At 37.2% G+C, this 17,944-nt stretch overlaps 1 protein-coding gene across 1 annotated transcript in view; it reads right to left on the reverse strand.

Annotated features, from left to right (window-relative positions):
• The window catches only part of RSRC1 (arginine and serine rich coiled-coil 1), a 459,685-nt gene that overhangs the window by 185,017 nt on the left and 256,724 nt on the right, over window positions 1-17,944 (reverse strand). The window contains exon 7 of the mRNA XM_035278262.3: window positions 6,554-6,605. Coding sequence (XP_035134153.2) covers window positions 6,554-6,605 — 52 coding nt within the window. The remainder of the gene's footprint in view (window positions 1-6,553; window positions 6,606-17,944) is intronic.

A 17,944-nucleotide genomic window follows, 5' to 3' on the forward strand; every position in this document is an offset into this window, starting at 1 on the left:
ATAAACATTAAACTGCTCAAAGTTACAGAACAAGTGGTGATGGCAGGCTTAGGATCTTTCCACTATTCATTAGTGTCTCTCTAGAGAAGTAATAGAATTGAAGCAGGAAACCAATTAGGAGGTAATGGAATAATCGTTGAGTGAAATGTTTGGCATCTAGACTAAGGAGATGGCAGTGGAAGAGACAATAAAGGGATGAATTTAAAAAAAATTCAAAATCAGAATAATTAAGTCTAGGTGAATTAATGCCTATAAAAGAGTCAAAGATAAAACTTTAAAGGTTTTGAACCAAAGTACAAATATGTAATAGTTTAGCACATATAAAATATGATTCTAACTCAAATAAAATCTGACTCAAATTTATGTTTATTATAATAATCATAACACCCTATAGTTACATTTTGTTTAATCTTATTTTAGTCCTTTATATGTCTTTCAGAATCACACCACTAAAAATCATGGCTAAATATTCTAAACAGATTTTAATTCCAAACCAACAACATTATTAATGTTTACTAATATAATCAATTACAATGTAATACTTAAAACATAAAACTTCCTTCTGGGACTTGGAGTTAAACAACCAAGTCTAATCAGTAGGATTTCTACATATGAACCTTATCTATCAAGTTATGCTGCTTGTAAGGCTAAAATTAACCCTGCCTCAAAAATCTAGCATAAGGCCCGAAGTCTTTGCCTATGCCCACTTTTAAGGCCCCCAAATCAAGCTGTTTTTCTTAGGAACCCAAGTGAACTCCAATGTGACAACGGGTGGTACTACTAGACTTCCCTATCCATTTATCTCAACCGTGAGACTAGGCTGGATTGCAAAACTTACCAGATAGGTCTCAAGTTCTTAATTATTTGCTTATTTTTAATAATATAAGGAACAACTTAAAATTCATCACCAAAAAGAGAACTAGAACCTTGACAGTAAGTCGCTTATGTACTCTTTCCCTACCTATCCCAAGCCACCTATTCCCCTCTAGCAAGCCACAAGTTCTCATTAAAAACAATACTGGATAGTTGTTTTCAAAAAGGTGTAATATGTTATATTATACAGCAATATATTCACAGAACTGGCATCAAAAAAATTCTAGCAAAATGATTATTTAACCAGTGGCAATGAAAAGTAGCACAAAGCTTTTATAAAACAATTCAGCAAAAATGTACAAAAAGCCATTCTATTAAATTGTGCAAAACTAACTGCAGTTTTGCCAAAAAAGCAATTACTTTTGGACCAACCTAAAATGCTAATACCCTCTAACCTTATAAATTCATTTCTATAGTAGCAAATCCCCTCAAAATAAAATAAAATATGACTAACACAATGTATAAGATGACGTTTATTACAGTGTATTGGTAAGAAGGAAAAGTTGGACAACATAAATATTCAGTAAGAAAGAGTGATTTAAAAAACTGAATACTTAGCTAAGGTCTATCCTTTGCTAATCCAGGCCAAAATAAATTTTTTAACTTGAAAATGTCATAATTTTGGATGTTTCTCAAATTCACAAAATCTAGCTCTTTATCCTTATATACAATTCCAAACATTAAAGTTAAAAGTGAGGGATGACAACTCAGATGGATATAAGCAAGTTATATGCTGTGAGGTCTGGAGTATCAGATCTGTTTTCGAATGTGCTTAACATCATGCTAAATGTTTTTTTAAATCTGAAAAAGTCTATGAAATAAAATTATTGATAGGAGAGATCCAAGATGGCTGACCACTAGCAGCTCAGGCTTGTAGCTCCCAGTGAAAGTGCAGAGAACGAGAGGACGCCACACTTTCAGACGAATCTTTCATGTACAAGGACCAGGAGATTCCCAGCGGAGGAGCCCCACAGGTCGCCAGCGCGACTCTTGCAGCCGGCTCTGTGGTTTTGCCGGTGCCCTGGCACAGCGGTTCTTGGTGCAGAGTAAACGCAACTGGTTCCCCTTTTGGCCGACGTTTGGAGCTGATTGAAGAAGGAATTCAGGAGGGAAGCCAGATGGGAGAGTCCCGACAGAAAAGCACCAAGAATCTTGATGCCGCTATTTTAGCCAGCGCAGTGGGTTGCTCACATTTCGGCCCTGGGAATTAACAAGTTGGACGTCCACTAAGAGACCTAATTTGAAAGCTGGTAATTACAAAGACGACAGGTGGATAAATTTACAACAATGGGAAGAAACCAGCGTAAAAAGGCTGAGAATACTCAAAATCAGAATGCCTCTCCCTCTACAGAGGATCACAGTTCCTCATCAACAGGAGAACAAGGCCTGATGGAAAATGAGTGCATTCCAATAACAGAATTAGGCTTTAGAAGATGGATAATAAGAAACTTCTGTGAGTTAGAAGAACATGTTCTAGCCCAATGTAAAAAAACTAAGAACTTTGAAAAAAGATTTGACGAAATCCTAAGGAGAATAGACAATTTAGAGGAATATAAATGAATTAATGGAACTGAAGAATACAATACGAGAATGCCGAGAAGTATGCACAGGTTTTAACAGTCAAATTGATCAAGCAGAAGAAAGGATATCAGAGGTCGAAGACCAACTTAATGAAATGAAACAAGAAGACAAGATTAGAGAAGAAAAAGTAAAAAGGAATGAGCAAAGTCTCCAAGAAATATGGGACTATGTGAAAATACCTAATTTACGTTTGATAGGTGTACCTGAATGTCATGAAGAGAATGAATCCAAGCTGGAAAGTATTCTTCAGGACATTATTCAGGAAAACTTCCCTAACCTAGTAAGGTGGGACAATACTCATCTCCAGGTAACACAGAGAACACCACAAAGATATTCCTCAAGTAGAGCAACCCCAAGACACATAATTGTTAGATTCACCAGGGTTGAAATAAAAGAGAAAATTCTAAGGGCAGCTAGAGAGAAAGGTCAGGTTACCCATAAATGGAAGCCTATCAGACTTACAGCAGATCTGTCAGCAGAAACCCTAAAAGCTAGAAGACAGTGGGGGTTAATATTCAATATCCTCATATTGAAAAGAATTTTCAACCCAGAATCTCATAACCAGCCAAACTAAGCTTTATAAATGAAGGAAAAATAAAATTTTTCATGAACAAGCAAGCACTCAGAGATTTCATCACCACCAGGCCTGCTTTACAAGAGCGTCTGAAAGAAGCACTACGCACAGAAAGGAACAACCAGTATCAATCATCCCAAAAACTTACCAAAATATAAAGAGTATCTCCATAATGAAATATTTATATCAACTAATGGGCAAAATAGCCAGCCAGCATTAAATGACAATATTAAACTCACAAATATCAATATTAATCCTGAATTTAAATGGATTAAATGCCCCAAAGACAGAGACACGCAAACTGAATTAAAAAGTCAAAACACATCAGCACTCTGTATCCAGATCCATCTCATAAGCAAGAACAAGAAAGACTCAAAACAAAAGGTTGGAGGAAGACTCACCAATGAAATGGAAAGGAAAGAAAAACAAAACAAACAAACAAACAAAAAAAAAAAAACAGGAGTCGTAACTTTCGTCTCTGACAAAATAGACTACAATAGTAATCAAGACTAAAAGAAACAAAGAAGGACATTACATAATGATAAAAAGATCAATGCAACAATAGGAGTCAATGATCATAAATATATATGTACCCAATATAGGGGCATCCAGATATATAAGACAAGTTTTCAATGACTTATAAAGAGACTTGGACTCCCACACTAATAGCGGGAGACTTTGACACCACATTGTTAATATTCGACAGATCAATGAGATAGAAAATTAACAGAGACATTAATGATTTGAACTCAGACCTGGAACAAGTAAACTCAGTGAATATTTATAGAATTCTTCACCCCAGGTCCACAGAACATACATTTTTTTTTTTAGTATCACATTACACCTATTTTGAAAGAGACCACATAAATGGAAGCAAATCACTCTTCAGCACTTGTACAGCATTTCACAGATTTAAATGAAATATTGGTTGGCTGTTTGTTTGTTATTTTCTTTCCTTATTCCTTCCTGTCTCCGCTGTTAAGCACAATCATCAGCATAAAAGAGGTTTTTAATACCTATTTCTAGATTGCATTCCAGCCTGGGCAATAGAGCAAGACTCCTGTTCTCTCTCCCCCTTTTCTCTTTCTCTTTCTTTCTTTAAAAAAAAAAAAAGAAGAGAGTGTGCCTATATAATCCCTTACTCCCACCATATTAAAAAATGGAAAAAAAAGAACTTAGAATATATATCAATAATATTTATACTTTCACTTTATTGAAGTATAGCATTTATACAGCAAATTTCACATGTCATAAATGTATTATGAAGTGATAATGTGAAATCTGTTTTTACTTTTTATTTTATTTCATTTAAACATTTTATATTTTGATCCCTTCTGTTAGATTTCAGTCACAGGATTAGGCTTATCATGTAAAATGAACTGTGAAGCTTTCTAGCATTTTCAGTGACGAAAAAAGTTTATGTAATATGAGAGAATTTTCTGTCTCTTTATACTTTAAAATAACTAATCTATAAAATCATATCTAAGCCTAGATCCTTTTTATAAACTTTATTCCTTGGTAACTTGTTCCATTAAAAAAAAATTATTTAAAATTGTATTAATGGAAACAAATATTTTCTGTGCTAGGAAGCATAAATACTTTCCTTCAAAGCAAGAGTTTACCAATACTCAAATTATGAGCTGGAAATGTTTTTTCAAAGCAAAATGCCATACATATTATGTGAATTATAAAGAACCATTAATTAGATTTATCCTACAGTATATTTGAGTGAAAATATAAAAAACCATTAGCAACAAAATTTTAGTAAGTAATGTTTTCTACATAATTAAAGATAAAATGAATAAGATAAAAACATAAAGTATAAATGATTTTTAGAGTAATAAGGAGGAGTATAGGGACACTTCATCAAAACTAAAACATTTGCCAATCTTGATAACTACATGGTAAGTAATTCAGGAAGCTAGTATATATCATTCATACTGGAGTTCCCAATCTTTAGACTGTGGACACTTTAAATGAGAATACAAAGAGCTAATGCAAGAGATCCTTGAATCAATATGCACATGTATATTTTATTGATCAATGAATCCTAAAAATATAACTACTATCATTTGGTGGTCTGAAATTACTTTTGATGTTAAAATAGAATTCTCATTTTTCCAGCTAGAAATTATGAGGTCTTTACAGTAAATAATTTTTAGAAATACATATAGTAGTCCCGCATTATCTGCAGTTGCAGTGTCATTTTCTGTGGTTTCAGTTATCTGTGGTCAACCGTGGTCCAATAATAGGTGATTACAGTACAAGATCTTTTGAGAGCGAGAGAAAGAAACCACATTTATATTTAATAAAGCATATTATAATTTTTCCATTTGATTATCATTGTTAATCTCTTACCTAATTTATAAAGTAAACTTTATCACAGGTATGTATGTATAAGAGAAAATATAGTATGTATATGTGTGTGTGTATCTAAATATAGATTAGATATATAGATATATAGATATAGAAATACAGGGTTTTGTAGGACCCAGGGTTTGAGACATCAAGTGGATGCTTGGAAGATATCCACCATGTATAAGAGGGGACTATTTTACTACTCATTACAACTTATTGTTTGACTAAGTTATATACATTTTTGAAGAGCACATTAAGATTAAAAGTAAAATATCAGTACTCAGAAAGTATAGATCTTAATTTTTTTAAAAGTAAAGTATTTAATGTCTATATGCAACTGAACGTGATATCTAAGATCAAAGTCACAGAATTACAGTACCATTGAGAAATAAAACATACAGCACTTTAACAATACATGGTATCAAGAACATACAGTCAAGTGAGTTCAGTGTAATTGGGGAAATTACTAAATGACACTTATCTCATTTTCTTTAGCACTAGGAAAATCTCAACCTAAACATTACACCTTATTAAAAAAATTAAAATAGAGGAGCTAGTCTTAAATGTAAGGTGTAAAACCATGAAACTTTTATTTTTCTGAATTCATCTCCTAACTGGAATTTAAAGAAACAACTGTGATAGGATCTAATGTGGCTTATATGCTTCCACTTCCTATGAACTGTCCTAAAATTGTTCCTTCAGTGAACATTGACTCAACACAGTTGATAAAACCATAAAACTCTTATTTTATGGTTTTGCACTTTACATTTAAGACTAACTCCTCCATTTTAATGTTTTTTTCAGAAGAAGAAAATGTAAGAAAAAAATTATAATCTAGGGTTAGTCAAAGAATTCTTAAACACATCACCAAAAGCACAGTACATAAAAGACAAATTAATAAATTGGGCTTCATCAAAATAGAAAACTAAAACTGAAGCCAATTTTATATATGAAAAGTTAAAGAATGACCTGTAAGCATTACACTTAGCATTATACTGCAGCAATAAATATTTTGGACAATATGTGGCTATACATATAGTCTAGATTTGATAAATTTGTGAGGATATATAAAAATAGTTTTCCTTTTGACTCACCTCTAAGCATGCTACCAGCCTAGGGTATACTTGTCACTTCTTCATTTAATTAAGGTTAAGTATCAACACTTACCAGCAGCTTCAAGAACCAGCTGCAGTCTGGCTTTGGCCTGTTCAGCCGGTGGCTAAAAAAGAAAAAAAATAAATAACTATAGAAGACATTTACAAATCAGTTTTAATAGATGAAGCTTTAAATTAATGCATTTATATGCCAATATTAGAAAATTTAGAGAGCTTTAACATAACTGATATTAAAATCCATCACATCTTGCATTTGCATATACGATGCAAGAATGATAAACTTCTTTTTTCTTCTGGAAAAAGTTTTGCTTACTATCCAACATTGTACCAGTCAGCAATAACATAATTGACTGAAATTTAATAACAAGGCAAAGCGTACACAGTTAACAACATATTCTTAAGTTGTGTTATTTCTTTGCATATAGAAACAGGCAAGCAATCTATGAGAATTTAAATAGCAACCTTGAAGTCCAATATTTCAGGCAAGTCAGACTCTAAAACCAAATATTTTCTGCTTTCCTAACTGGAATTTAAAGGTGTAGTTGTGATGAAGATGGTTTACAATGTGGCTAATATTCATGCCTTCCAATTCCTATGAACTGTCCTAAAATTGTTCTTTCAGTGAACCTTAATTCAATACAGTTGATAACAATGAAACTAAACTAATTTCCTACCTGTGACTGCACGCTGAGATTTTTGGATAACATATTAAACAATAACAAAATAACATTAATTATATCAGGGTTATGATTTTTTACTAAAAACCTGTTAAAAAAATCTGTTGTCCACACTTGAGACTTCACTTCATATATTTATAAAGATGTCTGCAATAAATAAAATAACCCCATTTTATATATGAAAATCATTTCAAAATTAATAATTTATGTGATACATTAGAATATTTTGCTATTTGTAAAAAGAAACCCAACTTGAATAAAATAATTAAATAATTGGATATAGGAAGAAGATGCTGTGCTCAGAAAAGTTTAAGACTTTTAATGGTCCTTCTGAAAGACCTATAGGAAACAAGATGGAAGAGTGGGAGATGAGACAAGTGAGGAGACTGGGAGAACCTTTTGTATCACAGAATAGGGATTAAGAAACTATAGCCCTGGACCACTGGCCTAGCTTTGTAAATAAGTATTCTGGGACATGGGCTATGCCATTTGTTTACATACTGCCTACAGTGGCTTTTGTGATCAACTCAACAATAGGAGTTGATTATTAGAAGCAGGAATCTTAGGACCAGCAGAGCCTCAAATATCTATCTGGACCTTAAAGAAAAAGTTCGCCAACCCCTGCCACGGAAGACGAAGAGACTTAGAAAAATCTTAAACAAAGGGGTGATGTGATCAGATCTGCACTTTGATACATCACTCTAGCAGTATGTTTGAGGATAAATGGAAAGGAATGTGTCTAGAGGCAAGGAGCTCAGTTAGGTGGCAATTAATGAATTCCAGGTGAGAGAAGGCATGAGCTGAAACAACAGAAAGGTCAAAGAGGACAACACAGACTTGAAAATATTTAATTGGTGAAACAAAAGAGCTAACTGGTTCTCAGAGAAAGAAGAGACAACAACCAATAAAGAGTACATTATGTCATATGTTTAAGGGAAAATGTATATGAGCATGCTTTATAAAGTTTTAAAGTATTGGAAATATATGACATCAAATTAAAATATCAAAGCAAAATATCAATAGAAGACCGTGATATCTACTGAATGTTACAGTCATAAATTAAAATGTCTAAAGGTAACAAGCCACTGAAGCAAACATTTATGATAAATGACAAATGACATTTGACATTAGCAACAGAAGGCACAGGGAGTATGGAGAACTGTCAAGCACATGCCCCAACTAAAGGAAGCAGCTGATATCCAGCACCAACTGATTGCTGTCACACAGAAACCCAAGCCCAGAGTCATGAAATTTGTTACTTTTTCACAAGCATTTAAGTCACCGGGAATACCAATACAGAACTGTGGGGATAAATACAATACTTTTATGGGCCAGATTCAAGCAGATCCTAAGCAAGCAAAGAATTAGGAAACATGCATGTCAATGTCCTTGTAAGTAGTGTCCTTTGACAGAAAAATCCTAGACACTTTACTGGTTATTTCATGAGAAAGAGATTTTTTTTTTGTAATTCATAAGGAAAGATTTTTTTAACAATTAATAAATAGTTAAGATATGGAAAAAATATGCATAATAATGTGTACCCAACATTCAATAAAACATTAATAGCAATATTGTCAAAGTCTTATACCCCATGAAATCTCCCTCTATAGATCTCTTCCTCTCATTATCTTGAAGATATGATGACTACTATTCCTAAGGAAAGAAGATTCTTTTCTTTTTTTTTTTTTTGTAAGAGACAGCATCTCACTCTGTTGCCCAGGCTAAAGCGCAGTAGTGTGATCACGGCTTACGGCAGTGTTCAACTCCTGGTCTCAAGTAATCTTCCTGCCTCAGCTCCCTGAGTAGCTAGGACTACAGGTGTACACCACCACACCCAGCTCCTTTTTTCTGTTGGTTCACAGAGTTGATGTCTCACCATGTTGTCAGGGCTGGTCTCCAACTCCTGGCCCTAAGCAATCCTCCCACCTTGGCCTCCCAAAGTACTAGGATTACAAATGTGAGCCACCATGGCCAGCTAGGAAAAAGTCTAAATGGCATATGTTTATAATAAATACATCTGTTAAGATGGATTTATTTTTCACTAATAACTTCAACAATTTATAATACAGGATTCATATCTCAAAGACAAAAAAAAAAAAACAGAAAATGACAGCAGTTTAGTAATTTGCATCTACTTATAAATGAGGAACTAAAACTAAGACTCTGACTCTAAATCTCAAGACCATTCTAACTAAATCACTAGAATACTCAGGAAATAAAATCAATTAATACACACAGATATAAATACATATAGAGTTCTGATTCCATTTAGAAAAAAATGTCCAAAATAAAATACTTGACCCAGTAAATGAAATTTGATTCTAAAAATATTTGCCTGTGCAGATACAACTTGCTAAATTTTATTTATGAAATGGAGGGATGAACTCCAACTATGGGGATAAATATATTATTAGATTGATCAAACTTTTGCTTTGCTCAAGCCTTTTCTTGAATAGGTCGTCTGTCTGCAAATAGCCTTTTCTTACTGTGACTGGTGAGTAAGTTGAATGGATATAAGATTCTTGGGCTGTAGTCTTTTTCCTCTCAGTGACCTGCTCCTCAAATCTCTTTCACAAAGGTTCCCTTCCATCCTTTCTAGGCTTGAGTTTGTCTCAGGGGAGGGAAAGCATCACGACAGGGCTCTTGGCTGAAACCCTCCGTGTCCCACCTATCTACCTGTATAAGCAGCTCTCCAGCTCATAAAAAGTAGTTCAGTTGGAGATGAAAATAAAGACAAGGTAGTCGAATTTATGCTGCCTTCATTCTGACTGCTATCTATAGTTATTTTTTAAAGAGAGAATTAAGAAGAAAGAAAGAAACAGAATATAGAATTAAAAAAAAATTATACCAACCCATTTTTAGTTACCTATCATCATACTAGCTGCTTAGAATGAAAACACCTTTGGGGCTTGTGTGCAAAAAATTTCTAATGCTTCAGTTATTTTAGCATGTATTAGACTCCAGGATCAGTATAAATTTCATCTAAAATTGTTAAATGTTATTCAGAATCAGAAATTATACCTTAGTGAATAAACTGTATTACCAAACAGAGATATACAGAATATAGCAATTTCTTAAGAAAAAAATGTTTAAACTGGGACATGTTTAAGAGCACAATGTCACAAGTAGTTTATATGATAGAAACTTAATGAGAAAAAAATATATTCCATTAAAAAACACTATTTCTCCAGATAGAGGACCATGAGAAGACACAGAAAGAAGACAGCCATCTGAAAGCCAAGAAGAGAGGCCTTGGAAGGAACCAACCCTACCAACACTTTGATCTTGAACTTCTAGTCTCCAGGACGATAAGAAAATACATTTCTAGGCTGGGCACAGTGGCTCATGCCTATAATCCTAGCACTTTGGGATCCCAAGGTGGGCAGATTGCTTGAGCTCACAGGTTCAAGACAGGCAACATGGAAAAATCCTATCTCTACAAAAAATTCCAAAATTAGCTAGACATGGTGCCATGTTCCTACAGTCCCAGCTACTCAGGCGACCAAAGTAGGAGGATAGCTTGAGCCTGGGAGGTAAAGATTGCAGGGAGCTGAGACCGCCACCAGAACTTTTCTCAAAAACAAAAACAAAAAAACCCCAACCCACCCAACATCAGTAGTACATAAATAAAGAATATCACAAAAATAGAATTACAGAGAATATAAGTATCATTCCCTTAAAATATAAATGGTAGTGTTGACATTAATAGAGCAATCAGAGGCTGGGCGCAAGTCAAAATTATGATACAGTATTTGTACTGACTTTTTTTTTATTATATCATAATAGTTTTAACTTTAATTCAGTCTTTAAAGACTTAGACTAAAAGTTTACATTATTCTTAGTGCTCTAATTTTTTTTTTTTTTTTTTTTGACAAAAAGTCTCCCTTTGTCACCCAGGCTGGAGTGAAGTGGCATGGTCTTGGCTCACACCTGTAATCGCAGCACTTTGAGAGGCCAAGGCAGATGGATCACCTGAGTTAGGGAGTTCCAGACCAGCCTGACCAATATGGTGAAACCTCATCTCTACTAAAAATACAAAAACTAGTCAGGCTTGGTGGCATGTGCCTGTAATCCCAGCTACTCAGGAGGCTGAGATGGGAGAATTACTAGAACCCAGGAGGCAGAGGTTGTAGTGAGCCAAGATCATGTCCTCCAGCCTGGGCGACAGAGGAAGACCCTCTCTCAAAAAGAAAGGCAGTAAGAATCATGTAAACTTTTAGTCTAAGTCTTTAAAGGCTGTATTAAAATTAAAATGGACTATTATGATATATTAAAAAAATGAAGTCAGTACAAATACTGTACTATAATTTTGACTGGTTAAAAGAAAACTACAGTGCTGCTACAAATTTGTATCACATAGGGCTTATAATTGCTAAAACTAGTAATAATTTTTTGGTGGGAGAAAAGAGGGCTGGACTACTTAACTCCATTTGTAAGCCTTAGGTTTAGAGAAGAGACTCACAAACAGTCCCATTAAAAACTGAGCAAAGAATATGAACAGACATTTCTCAACAGAAGAAATACAAGCGGCCAACAAACTTGTGAAAAAAAAGCTCAGCAGAGCTAATCATCAGAGAAATGCAAATTAAAACTACACTGAGGAGGACTCAAGATGGCGCTGTCAGAACAACCCAGGATTGGAGCTCGTGTTGTGTCCGCGGAAAGGTGAGTCTGAGCTGCATTTCCAGACTGATCTTTGTTGCCCAGGGAACGGGGAAATTCCCAAGTGAAGAGGAGACGCGGGACGCCAGGCAGAACCTCCGCCTGGTGAAGCCGGCAGCCGGGGTGGCGGTGGCCGGCCCTACCCAGCACTCCCCACAGGGCGCGCTTGTCCGGGTGCCCCGTTGAACCGGCAACAGGAGACGTGAGAGGGCTGGACTTTAGACTAAGCTAGACTTGGACAGTGGGCCAGCCAGGGGATCGCAGGGACAGAGCGTTAGGATTGGCCCAGTGGGACGAACAAAACCGCGATTTCAAACAAGCCCCGGGCAGACGTCCCGAGACGCTCTGAGGGGGAGGGGCGTCCACCATTACCGAGGCAACCCGCCCCAACTGAGATACACGCCCATTGCTGACGCAGAGAGCCGGTGCCGAGGCAACCTGTCCCTACTGAGATACACGCCCACTGCTGACGCAGCCAGCCGTTGCCGAGGCAACCCGTCCCTACTGAGATACACGCCCACTGCTGACGCATCCTGCCATTGACGAGGCAACCCGTCCCTACTGAGATACATGCCCACTGCTGATGCAGCCTCCCTTGCTGAGGCAACCCGTCCCTACTGAGATACACGCCCACTGCTGACGCAGCCGGCCGTTGCCGAGGCAACCCGCTACAACAGAGAGACTCCGCCGCAGGGCATGGCGGAGACCACAGTAGAGCCTGCAGGAACAGCGCTAATCACACAACAGCAGGGCGGAGCCTTGACAGCCAAACAGCGGCTAGTCTGCGTCCTAGCTGGGCAGGACCTCAACGGACATCCAAAAATAAAGCCCAAAAGCCTCAACACAGAGCATTTGAGAAAAAAAAAAAGGGTTTTTTTTAATGAGCTCTGTTGCTGCAGAATCAAACATAGCAGCCTAACAGCCCTGAATGGACAACAGAGCTCACAGCTCAGCAATTAAGCCCCTATAAAGTACAAACTGTCTCCTCAAGCAGCTCCCTGACCCCTCTATATCCAAAAGACTGACATTAGGCAGGCATCATCCTGGGACAAAGATAGCAGAAAAAGAAACTGGTAGCATCCCTCGCTGTGCCACAGCTGCTAGAGGTGCACCCCAGACAAGCAGGGTGTGGAGCAGACCTCAGCAGTCGTACAGCGAAGGGGCTAGACAGGTAGAAGGAAAACCAAGCAACAGAAATACTTCATCAGCAACATTCTGGGTGTCCACTCAGAGACCCAATCGAAGAGTCAGCAACTACACAGACGACCAGCGGACAAATCCACAAAGATGGGAAGAAACCAGCGTAAAAAGGAGGAAAACACCCGAAACCAGAACACCTCGCCTCCTAGAAAGGACCAAAACTCCTCACCAGCAAGGTAACGAAGCTGGACGGAGAATGACTGTGATGAAATGACAGAATTACACTTCAGAAGATGGATAATGAGAAACTTTTGTGAGCTAAAATATCATGTATTAAATCAATGCAAAGAAACTAAGAACCTTGAAAAAAGATTCGAGGAAATGATAACAAGAATGGATAACTTAGAGAGGAATATGAGTGAATTAAAGGAGCTGAAAAACACAATACGAGAACTTCGCGAAGCAAACACAAGTTTCAATAGCCGAATTGACCAAGCAGAAGAAAGAATATCTGAAGTCGAAGACCAACTCAATGAAATAAAAACGAGAAACCAAGATTAGAGAAAAAAGCGCAAAAAGGAATGAACAAAGTCTCCAAGAAATGTGGGACTATGTGAAAAGACCTAACCTACGTTTGATAGGTGTACCAGAAGGGGACGAAGAGAATGAATCCAAGCTGGAAAATACTCTTCAGGACATCATCCAGGAAAATTTCCCCCACCTAGCAAGACAAGCCAACACTCAATTGCAGGAAATACAGAGAACACCACAAAGATATTCCACAAAAAGAGCAACCCGAAGGCACATAATTGTCAGATTCAACAGGGTTGAAATAAAGGAGAGAATACTAAGGGCAGCCAGAGAGAAAGGTCAGGTCACCCACAAAGGGAAGCCCATCAGACTCACAGGAGATCAGAAACACTACAAGCCAGAAGAGAGTGGGGGCCAATATTCAACATTCTTAAAGAAAAGAACTTTCAACCCAGAATTTCATATCCAGCCAAACTGAGCTTCAGAAGTGAAGGAAAAATAAAATCCTTTGCAAACAAGCAAGTACTCAGAGATTTTGTCACCACCAGGCCTGCTTTACAAGAGCTCCTAAAAGAGGCACTACACATAGAAAGGATCAACCAGTACCAGCCATTCCAAAATCACACTGAATGCTAAAGAGCATCAACATAATGAAGAATCTACAACAACTAACAGGCAAAACAGCCACTTAGCATCAAAATGGCAGTATCAAATTCACACATAACAATATTAACCCTAAATGTAAATGGACTAAATGCACCAATCAAAAGACACAGACTGGCAAATTGGATAAAAATCCAAAACCCATCAGTGTGCTGTATCCAGGAAACCCATCTCACATGCAAGGATACACAAAGGCTCAAAATAAAGGGATGGAGGAGGATTTACCAAGCTAATGGAAAGCAAAAAAAGCAGGAGTTGCAATTCTCATCTCTGATAAAATAGACTTTAAAGCAACAAAGATCAAAAGAGACAAAGAAGGACATTACATAATGGTAAAAGGATCGATACAAGAAGAGCTAACGATCCTAAACATATATGGACCCAATGCAGGAGCACCCAGATACATAAGGCAAGTTCTTAATGACTTACAAAACAACTTAGACTCCCACACAATAATAGTGGGAGACTTTAACACTCCACTGTCAATACTAGACAGATCAACCAGACAGAAAATCAACAAAGATATCCAGGGCTTGATCTCAGACCTGGAGCAAGCAAACCTGGTGGACATTTACAGAACTCTCCACCCCAAATCCACAGAATACACATTCTTCTCAGCACCACATCACACCTACTCTAAAATTGACCACATAATTGGAAGTAAAGCACTGCTCAACAAATGCAAAACAACAGAAATCATAACAAACAGCCTCTCAGACCATAGTGCAATCAAGTTAGAACTCAGAATTCAGAAACCGACCCAGAACCGCACAGCTTCATGGAAACTGAACAACTGGCTCTTGAATGTTGACTGGGTAAACAACGAAATGAAGGCAGACATAAAGAAGTTCTTCGAAACCAATGAGAACGAAGACACAACGTGCCAGAGCCTCTGGGACACATTTAAAGCAGTCTCTAGAGGAAAGTATATAGCAATAAGTGCCCATATGAGGAGAATGGAGAGATCCAAAATTGACACCCTATCGTCAAAATTGAAAGAGCTAGAGGAGCAAGATCAAAAAAACTCAAAACCCAGCAGAAGACAAGAAATAACCCAGCTGAAGGAGAATGAGACACGAAAAACCCTCCAAAAAATCAATAGATCCAAGAGCTGTTTTTTTGAAAAGATCAACAAAATAGACAGACCACTAGCCAGATTGATTAAAAAGAAAAGAGAGAACAACCAAATAGATGCAATAAAAAATGATAAAGGGGAAATCACTACAGATTCCACAGAAATTCAAACCATCATCAGAGAATATTACAAACAACTCTATGCACGTAAACTAGTAAACCTGGAAGAAATGGATAAATTCCTGGACTCCTGTGTCCTCCCAAGCCTAAACCAGGAGAAAGCTGAAACTATGAATAGACCAATAACAAGGTCTGAAGTCGAGGCAGCAATTAAGAGCCTACCTCACAAAAAAAGCCCAGGTCCAGACGGGTTCACAGCCGAATTCTACCAGACACACAAGGAGAAGCTGGTACCATTCCTTCTAAAACTATTTCAAACTAGCCAAAAAGAGGAAATCCTTCCCAAATCATTTTATGAGACCAACATCATCCTGATACCAAAACCCGGCAGAGACCCAATGAGAAAAGAAAACTTCAGGCCAATATCCATGATGAACATAGATGCAAAAATCTTCAATAAAATATTGGCAAGCCGATTGCAACAGCAAATCAAAAAACTTATTCATCATGATCAAGTAGGATTCATCCCAGCGATGCAAGTCTGGTTCAACATATGCAAGTCTATCAAGGTAATTCACCACATAAACAGAACCAAAAACAAAAGCCACATGATTATCTCAATTGATGCAGAGAAGGCATTTGACAACATTCAACAGCCCTTTATGCTAAAAACCCTCAATAAACTCGGTATCGATGGAACGTATCTCAAAGTAATAAAAGCTATTTACGACAAACCAACAGCCAATATCATACTGAATGGGCAAAAACTGGAAGCATTCCCTTTGAAATCTGGCACTAGACAAGGATGCCCTCTCTCACCACTCCTATTCCATATAGTACTGGAAATTCTAGCCAGAGCAATCAGGCAAGAAAAAGAAATAAAGGGTATTCAAATAGGAAAGGTGGAAGCCAAATTGTCTCTATTTGCAGACGACATGATAGTATACCTAGAAGACCCCATTGCCTCTGCCCAAAAACTCCTGAAACTGATAAGCAACTTCAGCAAAGTCTCAGGATATAAAATCAATGTGCAAAAATCACAAGCATTCGTCTACACCAATAACAGACTTAAAGAAAGCCAAATCAAGAGCGAACTGCCATTTGCAATTGCTACAAAAAGAATAAAATACCTTGGAATACAACTCACAAGGAACGTAAGAGACCTCTTCAAGGAGAACTACAAACCACTGCTCAACGAAATCAGAGAGGACACAAACAGATGGAGAAACATTCCATGTTCATGGTTAGGAAGAATTAATATCGTGAAAATGGCTATACTGCCCAAAGTAATTTACAGAATCAACGCTATCCCCATCAAGCTACCATCGACTTTCTTCACAGAACTGGAAAAAACCACCATGAACTTCATATGGAACCAAAAGAGAGCCCGAATAGCCAAGTCAATTCTAAGGAAAAAGAACACAGAGGGGGGCATCACACTACCGGATTTCAAACTATACGACAAGGCTACAGTAATCAAAACAGCATGGTACTGGTACGAAAACAGAGATATAGACCAATGGAACAGAACAGAGGCACCAGAGGCAACACAACATACATACAACTATACAATCTTTGATAAACCCGACAAAAACAAGCAATGGGGAAAGGATTCCATGTTTAACAAATGGTGTTGGGAAAACTGGCTAGCCATGTGCAGAAAGCAGAAACTGGACCCCTTCCTGACACCTTACACTAAAATTAACTCCAGATGGATTAAAGACATAAACATAAGACCTGGCACCATAAAAACCCTAGAAGGAAATCTAGGCAAAACCATCCAGGACATAGGAGTAGGCAAGGACTTCATGAACAAAACACCAAAAGCATTGGCAACAAAAGCCAAAATAGACAAATGGGACCTAATGAAACTCCACAGCTTCTGCACGGCAAAAGAAACAGTCACTAGAGTGGATCGGCAACCAACAGAATGGGAAAAACTTTTCGCAGTCTACCCATCTGACAAAGGGCTGATATCCAAAATTTACAAAGAACTCAAACAGATTTACAGGAAAAAAACAAACAAGCCCATTCAAAAGTGGGCAAAGGATATGAACAGATACTTTACGAAAGAAGACATATATGAGGCCAACAATCATATGTAAAAATGCTCATCGTCACTGGTCATCAGAGAGATGCAAATCAAAACCACATTGAGATACCATCTCACGCCAGTTAGAATGGCGATCATTAAAAAATCTGGAGACAACAGATGCTGGAGAGGATGTGGAGAAAAAGGAACACTTACACTGTTGGTGGGAGTGTAAATTAGTTCAACCATTGTGGAAGACAGTGTGGCGATTCCTCAAGGCCTTAGAAATAGAAATTCCATTTGACCCAGCAATCCCATTACTGGGTATATATCCAAAAGACTATAAATCCTTCTACTATAAGGACACATGTACATGAATGTTCATTGCAGCACTGTTTACAATAGCAAAGACCTGGAATCAACCCAAATGCCCATGGATAATAGACTGGATTGGAAAAATGTGGCACATATACACCATGGAATATTATGCAGCAATCAGAAATGATGAGTTTGTGTCGTTTGTAGGGACATGGATGAATCTGGA

This window comes from Callithrix jacchus, chromosome 17 (genome assembly GCF_049354715.1).
Source record: "Callithrix jacchus isolate 240 chromosome 17, calJac240_pri, whole genome shotgun sequence".
Classification (NCBI taxonomy): domain Eukaryota; kingdom Metazoa; phylum Chordata; class Mammalia; order Primates; family Cebidae; genus Callithrix; species Callithrix jacchus.